The sequence below is a fragment of the Equus quagga genome, chromosome 10 (genome assembly GCF_021613505.1).
Source record: "Equus quagga isolate Etosha38 chromosome 10, UCLA_HA_Equagga_1.0, whole genome shotgun sequence".
In the NCBI taxonomy this organism is placed as follows: domain Eukaryota; kingdom Metazoa; phylum Chordata; class Mammalia; order Perissodactyla; family Equidae; genus Equus; species Equus quagga.
This window is the reverse complement of record NC_060276.1, coordinates 91,912,381-91,928,870: the sequence shown is the minus strand read 5'-3', so window position 1 is coordinate 91,928,870 and position 16,490 is coordinate 91,912,381. Positions and strand designations below refer to the sequence as shown.

Genomic DNA, 16,490 nt, shown 5'->3' with positions numbered 1-16,490 from the left:
CAATGGTTTGCAAGAGCCAGTCTTACACCTCTCTTCCCAACTCTGTGTTCAGTGATGTCACTTTAGTAGCTTGAAGCTGGCCACGGTGGGAGCATTTACACCACACAAATCGGTCAATGCCACAAATTAGAGCTTCTTTCTTTTTTTGAAGAGCTGATTATTAAACATTTACTAGCACACCACCAGTTGCAGGGTAATCAGGACTAAATCTGAGAGTGAGGGTTCCATATGGGATGGAAGACAACAACATTGACACTGAAAGCCCAGGTACCAAATCAGAGATGAGAGCAGGGCCTGGGGGAAGACAACATGAAGCAGAGCATTGAAAAATTGTTGAGAAGGTAGATCTGGGCCAAGACTGAGTTCCCGCAGAAGCAGACATTGAGAAAAGGATTTGAGTCAAGTGATTTATTTGGAATCTGATCCCAGGAAGCACTGGTAAGGAAGTGAAGGAAGTGAGACAACGTAGGGAAGGCACTTAATACAGGGTCCATTGATGAGCAGGTTAGTACTGTGGACAATCGAGGCTCAGGGGACCTTTAGGGGAGTGTGTAAAACATGCCTCATAGTTACCCCCCACGCAGGGGTGAGGAGTAAGGGGAGTTATCCTCCGGCAGACAGCTCTGGGTGCTTGCATTAAGAAGTGACAGGTATATAGGGGAAGACTGAATGCAAAGGGGATATGAACAGGACCTGGAAACTCATGGTTCTATGTTTTTCATAATTTGCTTAGTGTGGCAGGGCTTCATTTAAATGGTCAGTGATGGGGTGAAGTGTGAACCATTTGTTGTTACCCCGACACACCCTATTTGTTCCTCTCTCTGGGGTCTACTCGTAAGTTCCCTCCTGTGCTGTAATATCCTTTGTAGCTCCCTCCAGTTTTGACAATACCCTAATTCTCCCCAATTCATCAAGGATCAGTGCCACCTCCTCCAGGAACCCCATCTAATTCCTACCCCCAACCCCAATGATGGAAGTTGGATGAGGAGTAAGCCATGCTGAATGTCCCTTGGGGCGTGAAGCAAATGAGCAGGGAACAAGCCCCTCCCCTAGGTTAGAATGCAGAGGCTCAGGGGGCAGAGACAGAAGTCATGCTCTGGAGTTGTTTCAAAGGGTGAGCCCCATGTGGGAAGGAACTCATCACTCCTGTTTATCTCTGTATCCCTCAGAGCCCACCCAGCACAATTGCTGTTGGTGGCAGACAAAAATGGAGGGCTGGGTGAACAAAGGGAGCTAGGTAGGGAGCCAAATCAGGCAGTCAAAGTGGAATTAGGAGTCACGGAGTGGGTCAATGAGAGCACCTGGATGAATTCTGAGGATGAATGTCAAACCCCGTAAGGTGGTTTTCCACATGTGACCCACATGGCAGGTGAGATATCTTGTCTTTTGTGATTCAGTGAAATTGCCTTTAACCTCGTCTCACTTATGGTGTAGCTCCTCTCTTCCAATGTTTCTGGGAGTTATGGGTGGTTTCAATCTTTCTTGGTCCCCTCTGCAGGACCTCCATAGAATTACAAGGGTTTATGAGTTGCTTTGGCATCTCAGAAGTGCTGCCCACATTCTCTACCATAACACTGGGGATGCTTCTTGGTTTCTCCCCAAGCATTACTCATACGAGTTGTTTGTACAGGTAGCACACTTGACTAAAGATACGGGCATGCCATTTGACCTCCTCTGCCTCAGTCTCCCTGCAAACATTCCATTTTCTTCCCTGTACTACATAAAACAATTTCATCCTCTGAGATCTATCCAACAACTGGCCTATTTTGCTTCTTCAAGGATGGTTTATGTTCTTTTCAAACAAAGCAGCCATCTATTCTCCCACTTGGAGTATTCGCTCTATACATTCTTACTTCCAAGGCTTTGCATACACTTGTCTCTGCCTGGAATGTTCTTTCTGGAACAGAGGATTTGTCAGGGGTTTGGAAATTTCAGTCTTTCCCTCTCTTTGTCTCACATCATTCTCTATAAGTAGAGGAACAGTGTCAAGATTTATTTCCCTGCCGATGTTAGTTACGACATCACAACCATCCCTGCCCAAGAAGTGGCCAAAGTTGTTTTTTAAATAACACTTTTCTTGCGTTACATAAACTGCTAGCAAGTGCGCGCCTGGGTTTGCTAAAGTCACATAAATTGACCAGAAGAGGCAGCCCCCACCTTGTTCCCTCTTCCTCTGCCTCCTACCTTCCCAGCTTAGAGCACTCCCCCTTCCCTGTGATGTGGTATCGCTTTATCTGGACCTCTCCTATGGGCTTGTATTATGGATATTTATTCACAAATCTTATCATCCTTACTGAACTGTAAACTCTACAAAGGTGAGCTCACCGAAGTTCTCTGAAATTCCGGCCTAGCCCAGTATCTGACACAGAATAGATTTTGAAAATATCCAATTTATAACTGCGGATGAATGAATGTGAAGCTTTGGATGGCCCCTTAGTGATCTGGAGAGGCTACCGGCGGGGGGTGGGGGAGCATATGGAACCCCCCTGCCCACATCTACTGATTGTGGGTTCCTGCTAGAATTAATAAGTGACAAATTTTTTTAAGACCTATTATGTGCAAGGCACAATGGAAGCTCCAGTACTGAGATCTTTTTACTATACCTCTACCACCTCTCTAGCTTCTTGCCACCAAAAGATAGCTTCCAGGGCACTTCTTTCTATTTGTTTTTGTAGAAAGGCTGGGACTTGGAGGCAAGAAAGTGATCTCACTGGAGATACTCAGGGCTGTCACGTCTACGTCTGGGGTATTGCACTGCCAAGTCACATTTTCTGAATGAATTGTTTCTATGCACCTTCACAGCAGCCAGCACGGCAGCGCCTTGCACATATTATATGCTCAATGAGTACTTGTCAATTGATTTTGCACAAGTGCATGACAGTGTAAATATATTATGAAAAATGAGGAGTCTGGGCACCAAAAAAGTCAGGATTTCTCCTAAAAAAAAAATACACAGTGGTGGAGCTTGGCTTAAAGTCCAAACACTCCTGTACTCTGGCCATTTGATAAGGCAGTTGACGGGTAATATTACCTTTGCTCTCTCACTGCAATCGAAAGCATTCTCAGCTTTTAGGTGGACCCCACCGGCTAGCTTGGTGAGGTGTTTTCAAGAGCATAAAGTCATCCTTTTCACTATCAAAAGAAGATGCTGTTTAATTTGAGGATCCTGTTGAATAATGCAGCTCTTAGAAATGGTCCCAATTTCATGGTTCGAAATTTTCGGTAAGTGATGGCCAGAGATTTGAGTCTGACTTAGCAACCATGGTGATAAATGAAATTCTATTCTGCAGGGCAGTGCAGCTTCAAAAGGCCTTTTTCCGGAGGGTGCAGTGCCAGGTTCCACCCTTATTTGAGACAGCTGTCTCTAATTCCAGCTGAGCTTTCATCTCTCAGTCCTCTGTAATCAGATTTCATTGCGGGCTGGGGGTGGGGGAGAGGGAATAACTGCGGCAGGTGTAACAGACTAAATGTTCTTGACATCTTCTGTTTGTGTGCATTCTAAACGAGCAACTCGCTGAAGAAAATTAGAGGAACTAATTTACACAAGGCCTTCAGCTTGTATTTGGTTTTGCTTGAAAACAATATGTCAGCCTAGGGCGTGGGCATTCATCAATTCTTTAAAAAGCAGATCCCAAATAACAACTAGATAAGTCTTTGCAAGTCTGCTGCAAAGGAACCTTATATGTGATGAAGATAATGATATTTTAAAAATAAAACCCAAATTTGAAATCTACCCCTGAAATTCTTGGTAGCATGTAAAAGGAGGCTGTCTCCAACGAATTCATTGTAAAAGCTACATCCTGCTTACAGCCATTGAGCATGTGCTGGGAGATGGTGTGGAGTGTGTCTGTGGGAAAGGTGACAGGGGTGGGGAGTTAACCGGGGAAGCAGCCACCAAATGCTGACATCATTGCCAGAAAGCTTCTAGAGTAGTTGCATGTTAACAATGACAATTTTTGCAGAGCCTCTTTACAACCTAAACCAACCTCAAAACAACCTCACTGACTCCCTAAAGGAGGAAGCTTCTAGTCTGAAGTTTTCTCCCACTGTTAGGAAGTAGACCTGTGACAGTGGCCCTGGGCCTCCCTTCTCTGGGCCACCTGACAGCCCTAGGCTCTCTGGACTCCACTATTAGCATCACTTTTTTGGGAATATAAGACTCTCAGAAGCCAGAATGACATTGTAAATGATACTGTAAATTAAGCCCATAGTATTTGACTTCAGTCAGACCTCAAAGCCACAGATTAATGCCTTCTATTATTTTATAGATAAGGTAAATGAGGCCCAGAGATATTATGGGGCTTACCAATTAGTGCCAGAGTTAGGCCACATCAACAAGAATCTGGAGGAAAGCTCAGGTTTTGAAGTCCAAAGAACTAGGTGCAAGGTCTGGCACCACCACTTGCTGACTATGTGAACTTGAGCAAGTCACTAGAATTTTCTGTAATGTTGCTTCACCTATAAAATGGGAAAAAGAGTAGTCTGTGCTCTGCCTACATCACAAGGTGGTTCAATCATTCATTTAATAAATACCTATTAAGCACCTACTTTGTGCCACCTCCTACACAAGTGTTGGAGTTCCAGTGGCAGATAAGGTAAATAAGATATTTCATTCCAGACACATGAATTCACAGTCTAGTGATAATCAGCGAGACGATGTGTGTGAAAACTGTAAAGTGACAGACGAATGTTAATTATTTTGTTATTCCATCCCACTGAGTTACATCAGATAAAAGTGTGATGAAATTTTATTCCATAGTTTTTAACAAAGAATCCTCACTGAGCCGAAAATAATCAACTGAATGAATAGCCAAAGCTTGGAACTTAAACATGTACTCTTCTGTGAAAAGTACAGTGATGACTGACTTTTTAAAACAATTATTACAGGTTAAATTTTTGCAAGAAAATCCTCTCCCAAATATTTGAGCTTTTTTGGTATTTACTAATACTCTATTGTCTATACCCAGTAGCCAGACTACAATTCTGAAAATCCCGACTAGCCATCTCTCACAGTGAATGGGGGCTGAGGCAAAAGCATAGCTCAATCAGTGCAAATCCATGCCTGCTATTTGAAAATATGAAAGCCTTGAATCACCCGGGTTATTAGAAATTTAAGAGTGTGAGTCTCTATTGAGAAATGGATCACGTTGAAATGGTGTCATTCTCTGTGGCATGGGTATTTTTCTTTCCCACTCTTTTAGTTAGCCACACCACCTTCCAGCTAGATGAATTCAGAATTGCTGACCTCCAATCAGACCTATGGCCTTTGACAACCTCTCAACAATAGAGAAAAGCTCCTTGTCAACTCTGTCTGTATTGTATTTTTACTTTGATTTTCAGCCTTCCACAGAGATTTGAGTTCTTCTTTTTCCCACCTCTCTTGGGAAGGGTGGAGGATCTTTGTTATAAAACATACCACAAGAGTTTAACACTAGAGAGTGATAGGAAATATGTGGTTAGGGTTTGGCAATGCCACAAAACAGGGACTGCACAGTTTTGAAGCGAGCAGCCAGATAGCTATGCACATGATAAAATAACAGCTTAAGTGAGACTGAAGCCATTCATGCAGGCTCCTGGATCATTCATTTTTAGTCAATTTTTTTTTTTTTACAAAATCAATAGGATCAGACACCAAGACTGCCCGAAAAAAACCCAATCCATAGGCTTTTCATCTCACAAACAAGGCTCTAGAGCCTGGCTGTGTTGGGGTAATAGACAGTGTCCTATGATTTGTTGCCTATTAGGGGAACCACTTATAGCTTTTAAAGAAACCACTAAAAAAATCTCTTTCTTTATCAGAGAAGACCAATTTGTAAGTGCAGTTCAATTTCATCTCACAAATAGAAATTTCTTCAGAGAATATTGAGCTAAGCCACCCAATTCTGAGGAGGTTATGGATTGGAGCCGGAGGTGACTGGTATTCAGGTATTTCATTCCAGACCTCTCCAAGGGCTTACATAACTCATTATGTTCCCTTCGTCCCACACACGTGCCCATTTAAACACACGTGGACACACAGACAAAGTGATTACAGGCCATCCACGCTCTTGCATAGAAATGAGAAAACAGTCCTCTGATTACTCACATTTTCTGTTATAACTTAAAATGAATGCCTTTTTAAAAACACATTTCTTGACTTTAGAAAACTGGAGAAGGCTTGAGACCCAGAATGGAATGGGATCATGATGTTTCCCTTGGCCAACAGTAGAATTTGGGTTTTAATTCTAGTTTGTTATTTTTAGCAATTTAGTAATTTAACTAAGATAAAAGAAAAAGAGGCAGCTACAGATTTTCAATAGTTTTGGGTTTCCAGCCCTTTAATAGTAGGTCTGCACAAAGTTAACCCTCATCTCACTCTTCAATTTTCAAATGAGGGGAAGTTTTACAATTTTAGAATATTGACAATCTAAGCTATCTTAGAAACGACCTAGTCACCCCGTTATCAGTAGTAATTTATATCACATATGAGTACTATGTGGCAATGGTGAGAAAGGTTGCAAGTAAATTTTTACTAATAAATTCTTCTTATTGTTGTTAATAATAATGTAAAGAAATTTGGAAATGATTTGTGCTTTATTTTTCAAATCAGTAGGATCAGATTCAAGAGTTTTGTGAAAATAAAGTCACTCTCCCTTGCATGCATTGCAATGTACATTCTTGAGATGAAAAGAAAAGGATGAAATTAAAGTTAGGCCACTGAGAATTCAGATGGCTCCAGTATGGCCAGTGGGAAATCTCTTTTTTTTTCCAGTTTTGTTGAGAGGGAAATCCTGTGTTTATAAACTTCATGTGTGTTGTGGAAGCAAAGACGAAGAATCAGTGATTTTTAGTGCATTTTCTTAATTTTTCAGATGAAGAACTGAGGGTAAAGATGGAAAATGATCTTCACAAGGTCATAGTTGAACTAGGACTAGAATTTGAATATGTAAAGCCACTGCTCTTCATTCCATTGCTTTGATTACTTTGATCCTTCCAAATTGATGGAGTTTGCCAATCCACCCTTGCACAGTACCCTTTTTTTAGATATAGCCAAAATACCTCAGTAAATGAAAGAAAACCACAAAGAAAATATGCCTTAACTGTTGCATCAATCTGCAACATTGAAGAAAGACCAAAATCTCAACCATAAGGCCCACTGGCCTTCTCTTATGACTCCAGAAGCTAAACTCTTTATCTCGAATTCTCCATGGGGATCAAAATATCATTTAACACTGAATTTTTTCCTTCTCTGGCAAAGTCTGTTTCTAACTGGCCACATTTTACTTGAATCAAGCACTTCCTCTTCCAACAAAATACAGTTATACAAGGGCACACATCCAGGTCCCCCCTCATACTCCAAACAATTTACCAGAATTGGAAAACATAGACTCTAGCAATGAAAGGTTTCATTCTGCCAATAGAGAATACTCTTCCACTTTCTAGCTAGGAAGATATTTGGGTAAAGCTAACACAAGGGTCTACTATTACCTTGGCTTAACTTCTTAGCATTCAGTGATTTTGGGTTGAGAAATCTCTGTAATTATTTTTTCAAGGGATAAAATTGATGTAAGGAACTAGTCTTGCCTTTTTCAAAAGCTTTGGCTTTAACCAAACTGCAGTGACAGTTTTGACGGAAAATCTGTACATGGTTCCCAGTGTTTTCTCCAATATTGTATCCTCCCTATTATGCATTGGCTGAAGAACGATAATGTGGTTTGGGTCTGGTTTACTAAGGAGACACACTTGAGTAGAAGACCCAGCAGTTTTATGGAAACACTAAAATAGTGATGCTGGCCCTGGTTCGGGTGCTCGTGAACAGGAGGAGGCTGTCTCTAACTGAGGCATGCGGTCTCTATGAGAACTTAATAGCCATTTATGCCACTGGTTTGACCTGGCTAATCCGAGTGGGGGTCTATCGCAGGAAGGCAAGAAAAAAAGGGGCCTGTGGAGGAGGCATTTCAACATAGTACAATTGTGGAGCTGTTCTACTTTTCTCTAACTTTCAGCAGCTTAGGAAAGAGGTGTGGCAGCACCATTTTGAAGCCAAGGGGAGGTCTATGAGGAGATAGTAAACAGGATAGGAATTCAAACTAGAACCATTGTGTTTGCTTTCCTTCCAGTGATAAATTTTCCTGGTTAGCTCTTGATATCTATGAAAAACAGCCCTCTTTCCCAAGCGAACATTTCCTGCTCCACCTTCTGGATAGAATTGAGAAAGGTGGTGACGATGCTAATGATTTTTCGGTGGTGTAAACAGTGTGACCCCCTTCACCAACTGACGGGAAATCTTTTGAAAAAGCTCCACTTAATTACTCAAGCCCTCACATGCCAGTGTGGCCAGATGTATAGTATCTATCTCTCTACCCTTTTTGTCCCCAAGAACCCTGGGGACTTATTCTGTCCAAAGGGGTTCGTGGAAAAACAGAACCAAAATATCAGTATGGTCACCATTACCAGACTTCGGATTTGGCCATCATGGTACTGTGAGCAAAAACTTGTCCCACCAGATCCTCTCACCAGTTTTCCAGGTTTTGCACTTGACTCAGACTGCTGTGCCTAGGAGCCAATGTTATAACGCTCTTGTTTCACATGCATATGTCCAACTACTGTTCCAAGTAATGCAAATACTGTACCAGAGCTTTTGAGCGCTGGGCAATTTCAGCTTTAGCCACACATTAGGTCACAATCAATTCTCTTTCATGACTCTTAGGCCTTGTGTTCAGCCTGGGCCGCAGCCCATCCTTGCTCTGGCCTCGACATGAATTCTGTTTTGGGGGCTTCTGGTATGTTTTTTGGGTCAGCAGACCTTGGTCAGGACATTGAAAATCCATCATGATGAATCTCTCTAAATTCATTCCCAGAAATTTGCTGAATTTCTTATACAAATTGATTTACTTCTGCTGCAGCGACATACTATCATTCATTCATCCATTTACTTAAGAAATATTTATTGAATGCTTACTATATCCCAGACAATGCTTACTATATCCCAGGCAGTACAATAAACACTGAGTTTATATTAATGAATAAGACAGGAAGGATCATTATGGATCATATAATCTAATGGGAAGATTAAAAAGTAAGCAACAAACAGACACATAAATATTAAAAATTGTGAAAAGTGTTATGAACAAAATGAAGGCAAAGTGAAGACTATTTAGTATAGTCAGGGAAAGGATCTCACGGGAGGTGATATTTAAGTCCCCAGCCTACGGATGAGAAGGAGCCAGGCTTGAGAGCTGAGGGCAGAGTGTTCTGGACAGAGAGAATGGTATATGAAAGAGTTCTACAATGGGAAAGCATTTGGAGAATAGGCAGTCCTTCCTTTGCATGGTCCCAGTATGCAGGAATTTCAGTTACCACAGTTAAATAACGCCAGTCTTCCAAGCAGGCAGTTCAAGTTTCAGTTGCCATGGTATATCAACTGTGGGTGGTTGCATAAAGTAAAAGCTTCATTGCTAGCGCTTCAGTCCACAAATTACTATGTAAATAAGAGATACACATCATGAGCAGTGACCAGTCACATCACTTCTTTCTGTCTGTTGATGATTGCTCACTGTGCATCTGTTATTCAGTTCACATAGACAGCAAAGAGTATAGTTGTGCTGCCTTCTTTTCTCCCAGTGATAAACCCATGTGACATTTTATAAAAATGGGTAATTGAAAGAGGAAATTAACAGAGATGAAAGTGCAACAGAGAAATAAAAAAATAACAATGGCAGTTAAATTTGAATCAGATGTAAATGTATTTATAGAAGAAATAGCTGGTGGGATTGTTGACCCTGCTACTGTTTGAAAGGCTTTAGCTATGCAGCTCGAGGAACTTAGTGAAGACAAACTTATCGACATAAATGAGGAAAACGGTTGTGACAAAAACATGAAAATGGTCCAGAGGAAGTGGCACCAGCAAAACACTTCTCATTAAAGGAATTCTCTGAGATATTTCACAATGTTGAAAGAGCAAAGGATAAAATGTTGGAAGTTGATCCATACTTAGAAAGGAGTATGATAATTCACCAAAGCATAGAAAAGATGTTTGCTCCGTGTTGTAAGTTACATGATAAGAAAATGGCGTGCACTGTTCAAACTACTGGACTATTTTTACAAAGAAATAAAACACTATAATTCTCAATATTTCTAATGTTTTAAATTACAGTGTACTAGACATATATCAATTCTACTATTTTTCTCATTTGCCTACGCATTTATAGCTGACAATAATAGAGTTTTTAATGTTTTGAGAAAAAAATTTAAAAGTTACAGAACAATTGTAATTTTTCCCATTGATTTTTAAGGTCGCTTTGCATGATTTCAGATTTAATGGTTATTTACAGTCCCACACTACCGTGCAAAGCCAGAACTTTCTGTATTAAAAAGAAAAAAAAGCTTATCTGCTAACATTTATTGGAGTTGCGATCCCAGGGCAACACAAGTGAGGGCAACATTGTCGGCGGCTGCCATGTGGAGACTGGAGTCACAAAGAGGTATTCATCTGATCAATTGTGGTCTAAGAAAAAGAATTTGAAATACGGTTTTTGTTGCTATATAAATTTTTAAATGAAAGGTCTGGACAAAAAGGGAAGATTCAAGCAGGATGTTTATGTCTTCTTTTTATCTTTAAACTCTGTCAATGGAGAAATAAGAAAAGCTGCATTTCACAATGTGATCGCAACAGCAGAACATTAATTCTAACCCTAACCTCAACCCTAACTGCCCCCTCCAACTTAAAAACTTCTTGAAGTACATAAAGATAAGTTTGAGAAAGCTCCAGAGACCTTCTATCTCTCCCAATCTGTCTTCTGTTTGGGTAATAAAAGCTGGAAGTCGGAGGTTTTTTGAAGTAGCTAAAGGTGTCATTGGTCCTCCTCTTTCACTGTTATTTTCCTATTTCCTTTCATGGAAAGGAGGGAGAAAAATTTAGTTCCCTGAAAAATTTTCATTTCCCTTTTATTTCCAGTTCTTTTTCTTGAGATTCAACAATAACAACACGACAATTCTAAGATCTATGATATTCTCTTAAATGAAAGTGAGTATTTAGAAGGGAGTGCAGTAGTTCCCCCTTATCTGTGGGGGATATGTTCCAAGACCCCCAGTGGATGCCTGAAACCACAAATAGTACTGAATCCTATGTATACTATGTTTTTTCCTATACCTACCTACGATAAAGTTTAATTTATAAATTAGGTACAGTAAGCGATTAACAATAACTAATAATAAAATAGGACAATTATAACAATATACTGTAATAAAAGTTACCGTAGTTCTTAGCAATCTCAGCATACATTTTTTTCTTTCCTCAATAAGTTGAGAACTTTTACCTTTTCACTAAAAGGAAGCACTTTATGACTTCTCTTTGGCATGTCTGAATTGCCAGCATCACTACTCTTGCTCTTTGGGGCCATTGTCAAGTACAATAAAGGTTACCTGAACACAAGCACTGAGATACCACCACAGTTGGTCTGATACCTAGATGGCTACCAAGTGACTGACCAGCAGGTTGCGTATCAAGCATGGATATATTGGACAAAGGGATGATTCTCCTGGGTGGGATGGGGTGGGAAGGTGCAAGGTTTCATCACACTACTCAGAAAGGCATGCAATTAAAAACTTAAGAAATCTTAGGAGCTGGCCCTGTGGCCTAGTGGTTAAATTCAACATGCTCTGCTTTGGTGGCCTGGGTTTGGTTCCTAGGTGCAGACCACACCACTCATTGGTGGCCATGCTGTGGTAGTGACCCACACACACACACATACACATAGAAGAAGATTGGCATAGATGTTAGCTCAGGGCAAATCTTCCTCAAGCAAAAAGAGGAAAATTGGCAACAGATGTTAGCTCAGGGTGAATCTTCCTCAAAACAAGACAAAACCTTAAGAATTCTTAATTTCTGGAATTTTCCATTTAATATTTTCAGACTGTGGTTGACCACTGGTAACTGGCACCATGGAAAGTGCAACCTCTGATAAGGGGGGGACTACTGTAGACAAAAGCCTTCAGGAACTGAGAGTAGGGGAGGGTAAGAATCCCTTAAGTGTAGCAGACTAGAGACTCAGCTTTTGTGGGCTCCAAAATAACCAGGAGTCTGAGCTTACACTCTAAGCAAAAAAATAAGGCCTCAAAATTAGCTCATGGTTGTTTCCCTGTTGTTGATGGATGTGAGTTCGACAACTATAGTGATATTTCCCAAATTCCTTGAATCCTAGGGAATGGGATTTTCAGCAAATTTTTTCCCCCTTTTAAAATAATATTGGAAGAAGTCTCAAGCCATGGAATATTAATGTGTTATTTTAAGACACTAAGTCAAGAGAGTTTATCTTCTGTGATGTTGCTTGGACCTTATTTCAGAAGAAAAAATATTTTCAAAGCTACCCTAAATGTGAATTGGGAAAGATTAAGCTGCCAGGCCAGAAATGTTAAACCTGTTTACAGATCTCCAGAAGAAGGATCCAGTTGACTCTGAAACTGGAATTGAAAAATGCATGAACTTTCCAGTCAAAAAATGCACAAATATCACTCAAAGGGTTTACTTATCAACAATATCAGTACTTGTATATTCCAAGTATTGCTTAATATTGTCACTAATTAGTATTATCAGAACCAAAAGTCTAACCAAAATATATTTGAAAACAAATTTCCTCCTAAATGCTATGTCTCTAAAGTTATCAAATTGTTGACTGCTACTATCCAGATCTTGGACACAGTTTTGTAAGCTTTTTACTACAGCTCCAGTAAAAGGACTATTCTAGAAGCTTCTTTAGCCAGCAAAATATTTTTGTGTATTTATAATTTATTTTTAAAATATTTGGTTCTTCTTAGTCTAAATTTTTAATTTATTTTTCTTTACATTTTGTTATGTACATAATCTATTAGGAAAGTGACACACATATTATAAATAAGTAAACATACATTGTGGATCCATGTTCAAAATTTTTTAATGTTAGAAGTCTGTAATAAAAAAATTGAGGACTGCCTCTTTAAAGAAATTTCCATTTGAAGAGTCTATGAATCACATATTTTTAAAAGTTGATGACAATAGTACATCTTTGAAATAGGAATATTGACCAAGATGTCGATCCACATATAAGCTGAAAACACTAATTTCAATTGGAGTTGAATATGTCGTTAGTATCTTACATTAAATCAATCAATCAACCATTAGCCAACTAACCCACAAACCCTTGATCTTTATGGAAGTTCCTTTCCTTACTAACTAGACTCTCTGAAGGATTTCATCTCACAAAAGTTCTACTGAAAAAATCTATTCACCTACTGAACACTAAATGAAGCAATCAACTCTGCTAGTAAGTTGGATATTTAGGGAAACATTCATTTGTCCGTTATTTGATATCATGCGGTGAAAACAACAAATTGAGTGAATTTGTGATTTTCCTACCTGTCATCTTGTCATCATTGCAAAAAGACATATATAAATCCCACCAGGGAATTTATTCTTCATCTCAAGTAGCACAAGCGCGCTTCTTAAGCTGGAGTTCAAGCGTGATCATTTTGTGACAGTTGTTTTACTCCTAGTAAAATTAATGTTTAATACACGTGGTGAACCACAATTTGCCCTTGGTTATTCACATTTTCTAATGGTATACAATACCAGTTATTGTTAATAGGGATAACACTGGGAATACTGAAAGAATAAATGCTGTCCATTTTATACTGATTGCCCCAAATAACGATTATTGTCATCAGAATGTAACACAATGTTAAAATGAGACTCTTTCTCTTTCAGTTTCTGCCCAGGCCCAATAGGTGCCAACTCTTCCCTCATGCCAAAGTGAGATGCTAGACCACTAAAACAGGACTTGCAGAGGAGATACACAAAAGTCAGTTTGGCAACCCATTGGTGATCACCTCCAGTTTCTAAAATGGATTGCAGAAACCAAGAGATGGGTTGTAGATTTGAGGAGGATTTTTGAAGAGTTAACATTGTGTATGCTGTGTCCCACATGGAGGGGTACTCATCCCTCACCTCAAGACGAGGGAAAGTGGCTCCAAAGGCACCAATCTCTTCGATGGGAGAGCTTGGAGACACAGTACACTGATATCAGGCCTATACCTGGGAAATCTAAAGTAGGAGGAATTGGCTGGCTAGCTGTTTTGACAGCAGAATAAGAGAGGAGTCTATACTGGGATGAACCTGACTCTTGTCAGAGCAAAGAACATGAAGGGCTTCCCATGAACCAATATGGAATGAGAAAGAGATCTAGCCTGGTACTGTTTCACATCATGAACAACAGACCTCCTGAAGGGATGGGCGATCTCAACAAAAAGAGTCTGGATGTGTTCCCTTGGAGGGCAGAGGAAATATAATTATCTGCCATCAAGGACTGCTGTGAGAAATGATGAGAGAGTTCTCCAAAGGACTCTCAAAAGCACCCCCCAAGAGAAAGAGTCAGCCTCAAGCACCTACACCAATGCCAGATTGCTAGAACAGAACCAGCCTTCGCCTGGCCCTTCCGTCCTCACCTTCCCTTGGCTTTACTTGGAGGAACTGAAGGCAGGGCAACAGAGGAAATGACTCATGGCTCCGCTGTCCCCATAGAGGAGGCCACCTTGAATTAGGCATGAACTGCAAGGAAAAAGATGTTAACTTGCAGTACATTTCTTAAAGTTTTAAAAAATCATTATTATTATTATTATACATTATTTTACTGGGACTCTTTGAGGGAGTAAAATAAGCAGAGGACTTTTTTTTATTTTCTGAAAGTTACTAGAAAAGCTACAGGGCCCATTGTATTTGACCAGGGACAAGTAAAAAGAACAAATCTCTAAGAATAGATTTGAAGGGCAGTAGGGGAAAAGAAGAATGAAATTGTTTTCTATTGTATGTACAGTACAAACTCTGATTGTACAATTTAATGATCTCAGTAATAATAGCTAAAATTTATCAAATGTTTATTACACACCAGACATTGTCTGATTTCCATGTATTAATTTATTTCATCCTCGCCACAACCCTATAAGATTATTATACTCATTTTCTAGGTGAGAAATTTAGGTGCAGAGAGAGGTTAAGTAGCTTGCCTGAAGTTGCATAGCTAGTAACTGGCAAAGGCACTCATATGGCTATTCCAGCAAGCAAGAATTCAACCTCTTTCCTTAAATTCTTCTTTTCTCTCAACACTCAAACTACTGGATATCTAAAATGTAAAGCACAGCTTCATCAATTTCCATGCATTAACACTGCAGAGACACGCGAGGCTACATGTTATTTACTATGTTTTGTTTCAAGACTAAAACAGTGATTCACCATAGGATAAGGGTTTTTTTCCTTAAATATATGTCTCTTGCTTTTACTTCTTTGTAGATGTGGACAACCGCTACAAAATAAAGTACAGCTGAAGGGCCGTGACCTCCTCACGCTAAAGAACTTTACAGGAGAAGAAATTAAGTATATGCTATGGCTATCAGCAGATCTGAAATTTAGGATTAAACAGAAAGGAGAGGTATGTAGCATTTTCATCTTACCTTCCATTACTACCAATCAGCCTTTTTAAAGACAGCTTTTCCAAAAAAAGAGGGAAAGGAAAACACATTAAAATTCCTAAACAGTAGCTAAGTAATGAAACCACACAGACAAGGTAATTGATTATCACTGAGTGTAGAGGAATATAAAAAGCATAAAAATCAGTTACTCAATGACAAGCCATTGCACTTCTTTCATGTGGAATGTTGAAATGCATTACTAACTGGATCAGAACCAAAGGAATCATTTCTCCGGAAAGATTTTATTTTTATATTTTTATACCTCCTTTCTTTTCTATCAAGTTAAAAATAAGGATGCTACATTTTTTTCCAGCAACAAATTTCAATTGTGGATGAATATCAGATCTACAATCATTAGGATAATGTCAAAAAATTCACGATGATGTGACAGTGTTAAAAAAAATTTAGATTAGCAAGAAACAATTAAATGGTAACCAAGTAGGAGAAGAGATGGGATATGGTGCTTAGCTGTAAGCATTATTCTGCATTTTGAGAAATTTATGTTTGAAACACGCTTAATTAATGCAGCAGCTTCATTTAGACTGCTTAATTGTGAAAGCATTTTCCTATTCCAAGCTTGTTTAAAAGCATTTTAAAGAGTTGGTTTCAGGTTGAGAACGTTTTACACCACCTTGATTTTCTTATCTGGTTCACTAGCTCTCCAAGTTCCTAAGAACAAACTGAAAACAGGAGTGACTCCAACTACTATGGGTTGACGTTCCTATGGAAGACCTGAAATATGGAGAAAAGCTCCCCCAAGATCCCAGGCCTTGGTTCTTCACATTTTGTATGTGACAGAGGTTAGCAGACAGGAATCTATTTGTTCCAGAAGGCATCCTATCAGGAAGTCCATCTACAGAAAGAGGAAGGAGGAAGAGCCCCACCCCACACCCAGACTCTCCAGATTGTTTCCAAATGACTTCCAGAAAAGCCTTTGCACTCCCACGAGGATGCGTGATGAAAGTGTAGCCGAAACTCTGGGGATTCATCTTTAGGAATCTTAATACCCCATG

General features: G+C 39.6%; 1 protein-coding gene across 1 annotated transcript in view; it reads left to right on the top strand.

The window, feature by feature from the left end:
- Positions 1-3,032: 3,032 nt before the first annotated feature.
- Positions 3,033-16,490, top strand: part of OTC (ornithine transcarbamylase) — a 59,670-nt gene continuing 46,212 nt past the window's right edge. Inside the window, exons 1-2 of the mRNA XM_046673892.1 lie at positions 3,033-3,222; positions 15,299-15,437. Coding sequence (XP_046529848.1) covers positions 3,146-3,222; positions 15,299-15,437 — 216 coding nt within the window. The 5' untranslated portion in view covers positions 3,033-3,145. The remainder of the gene's footprint in view (positions 3,223-15,298; positions 15,438-16,490) is intronic.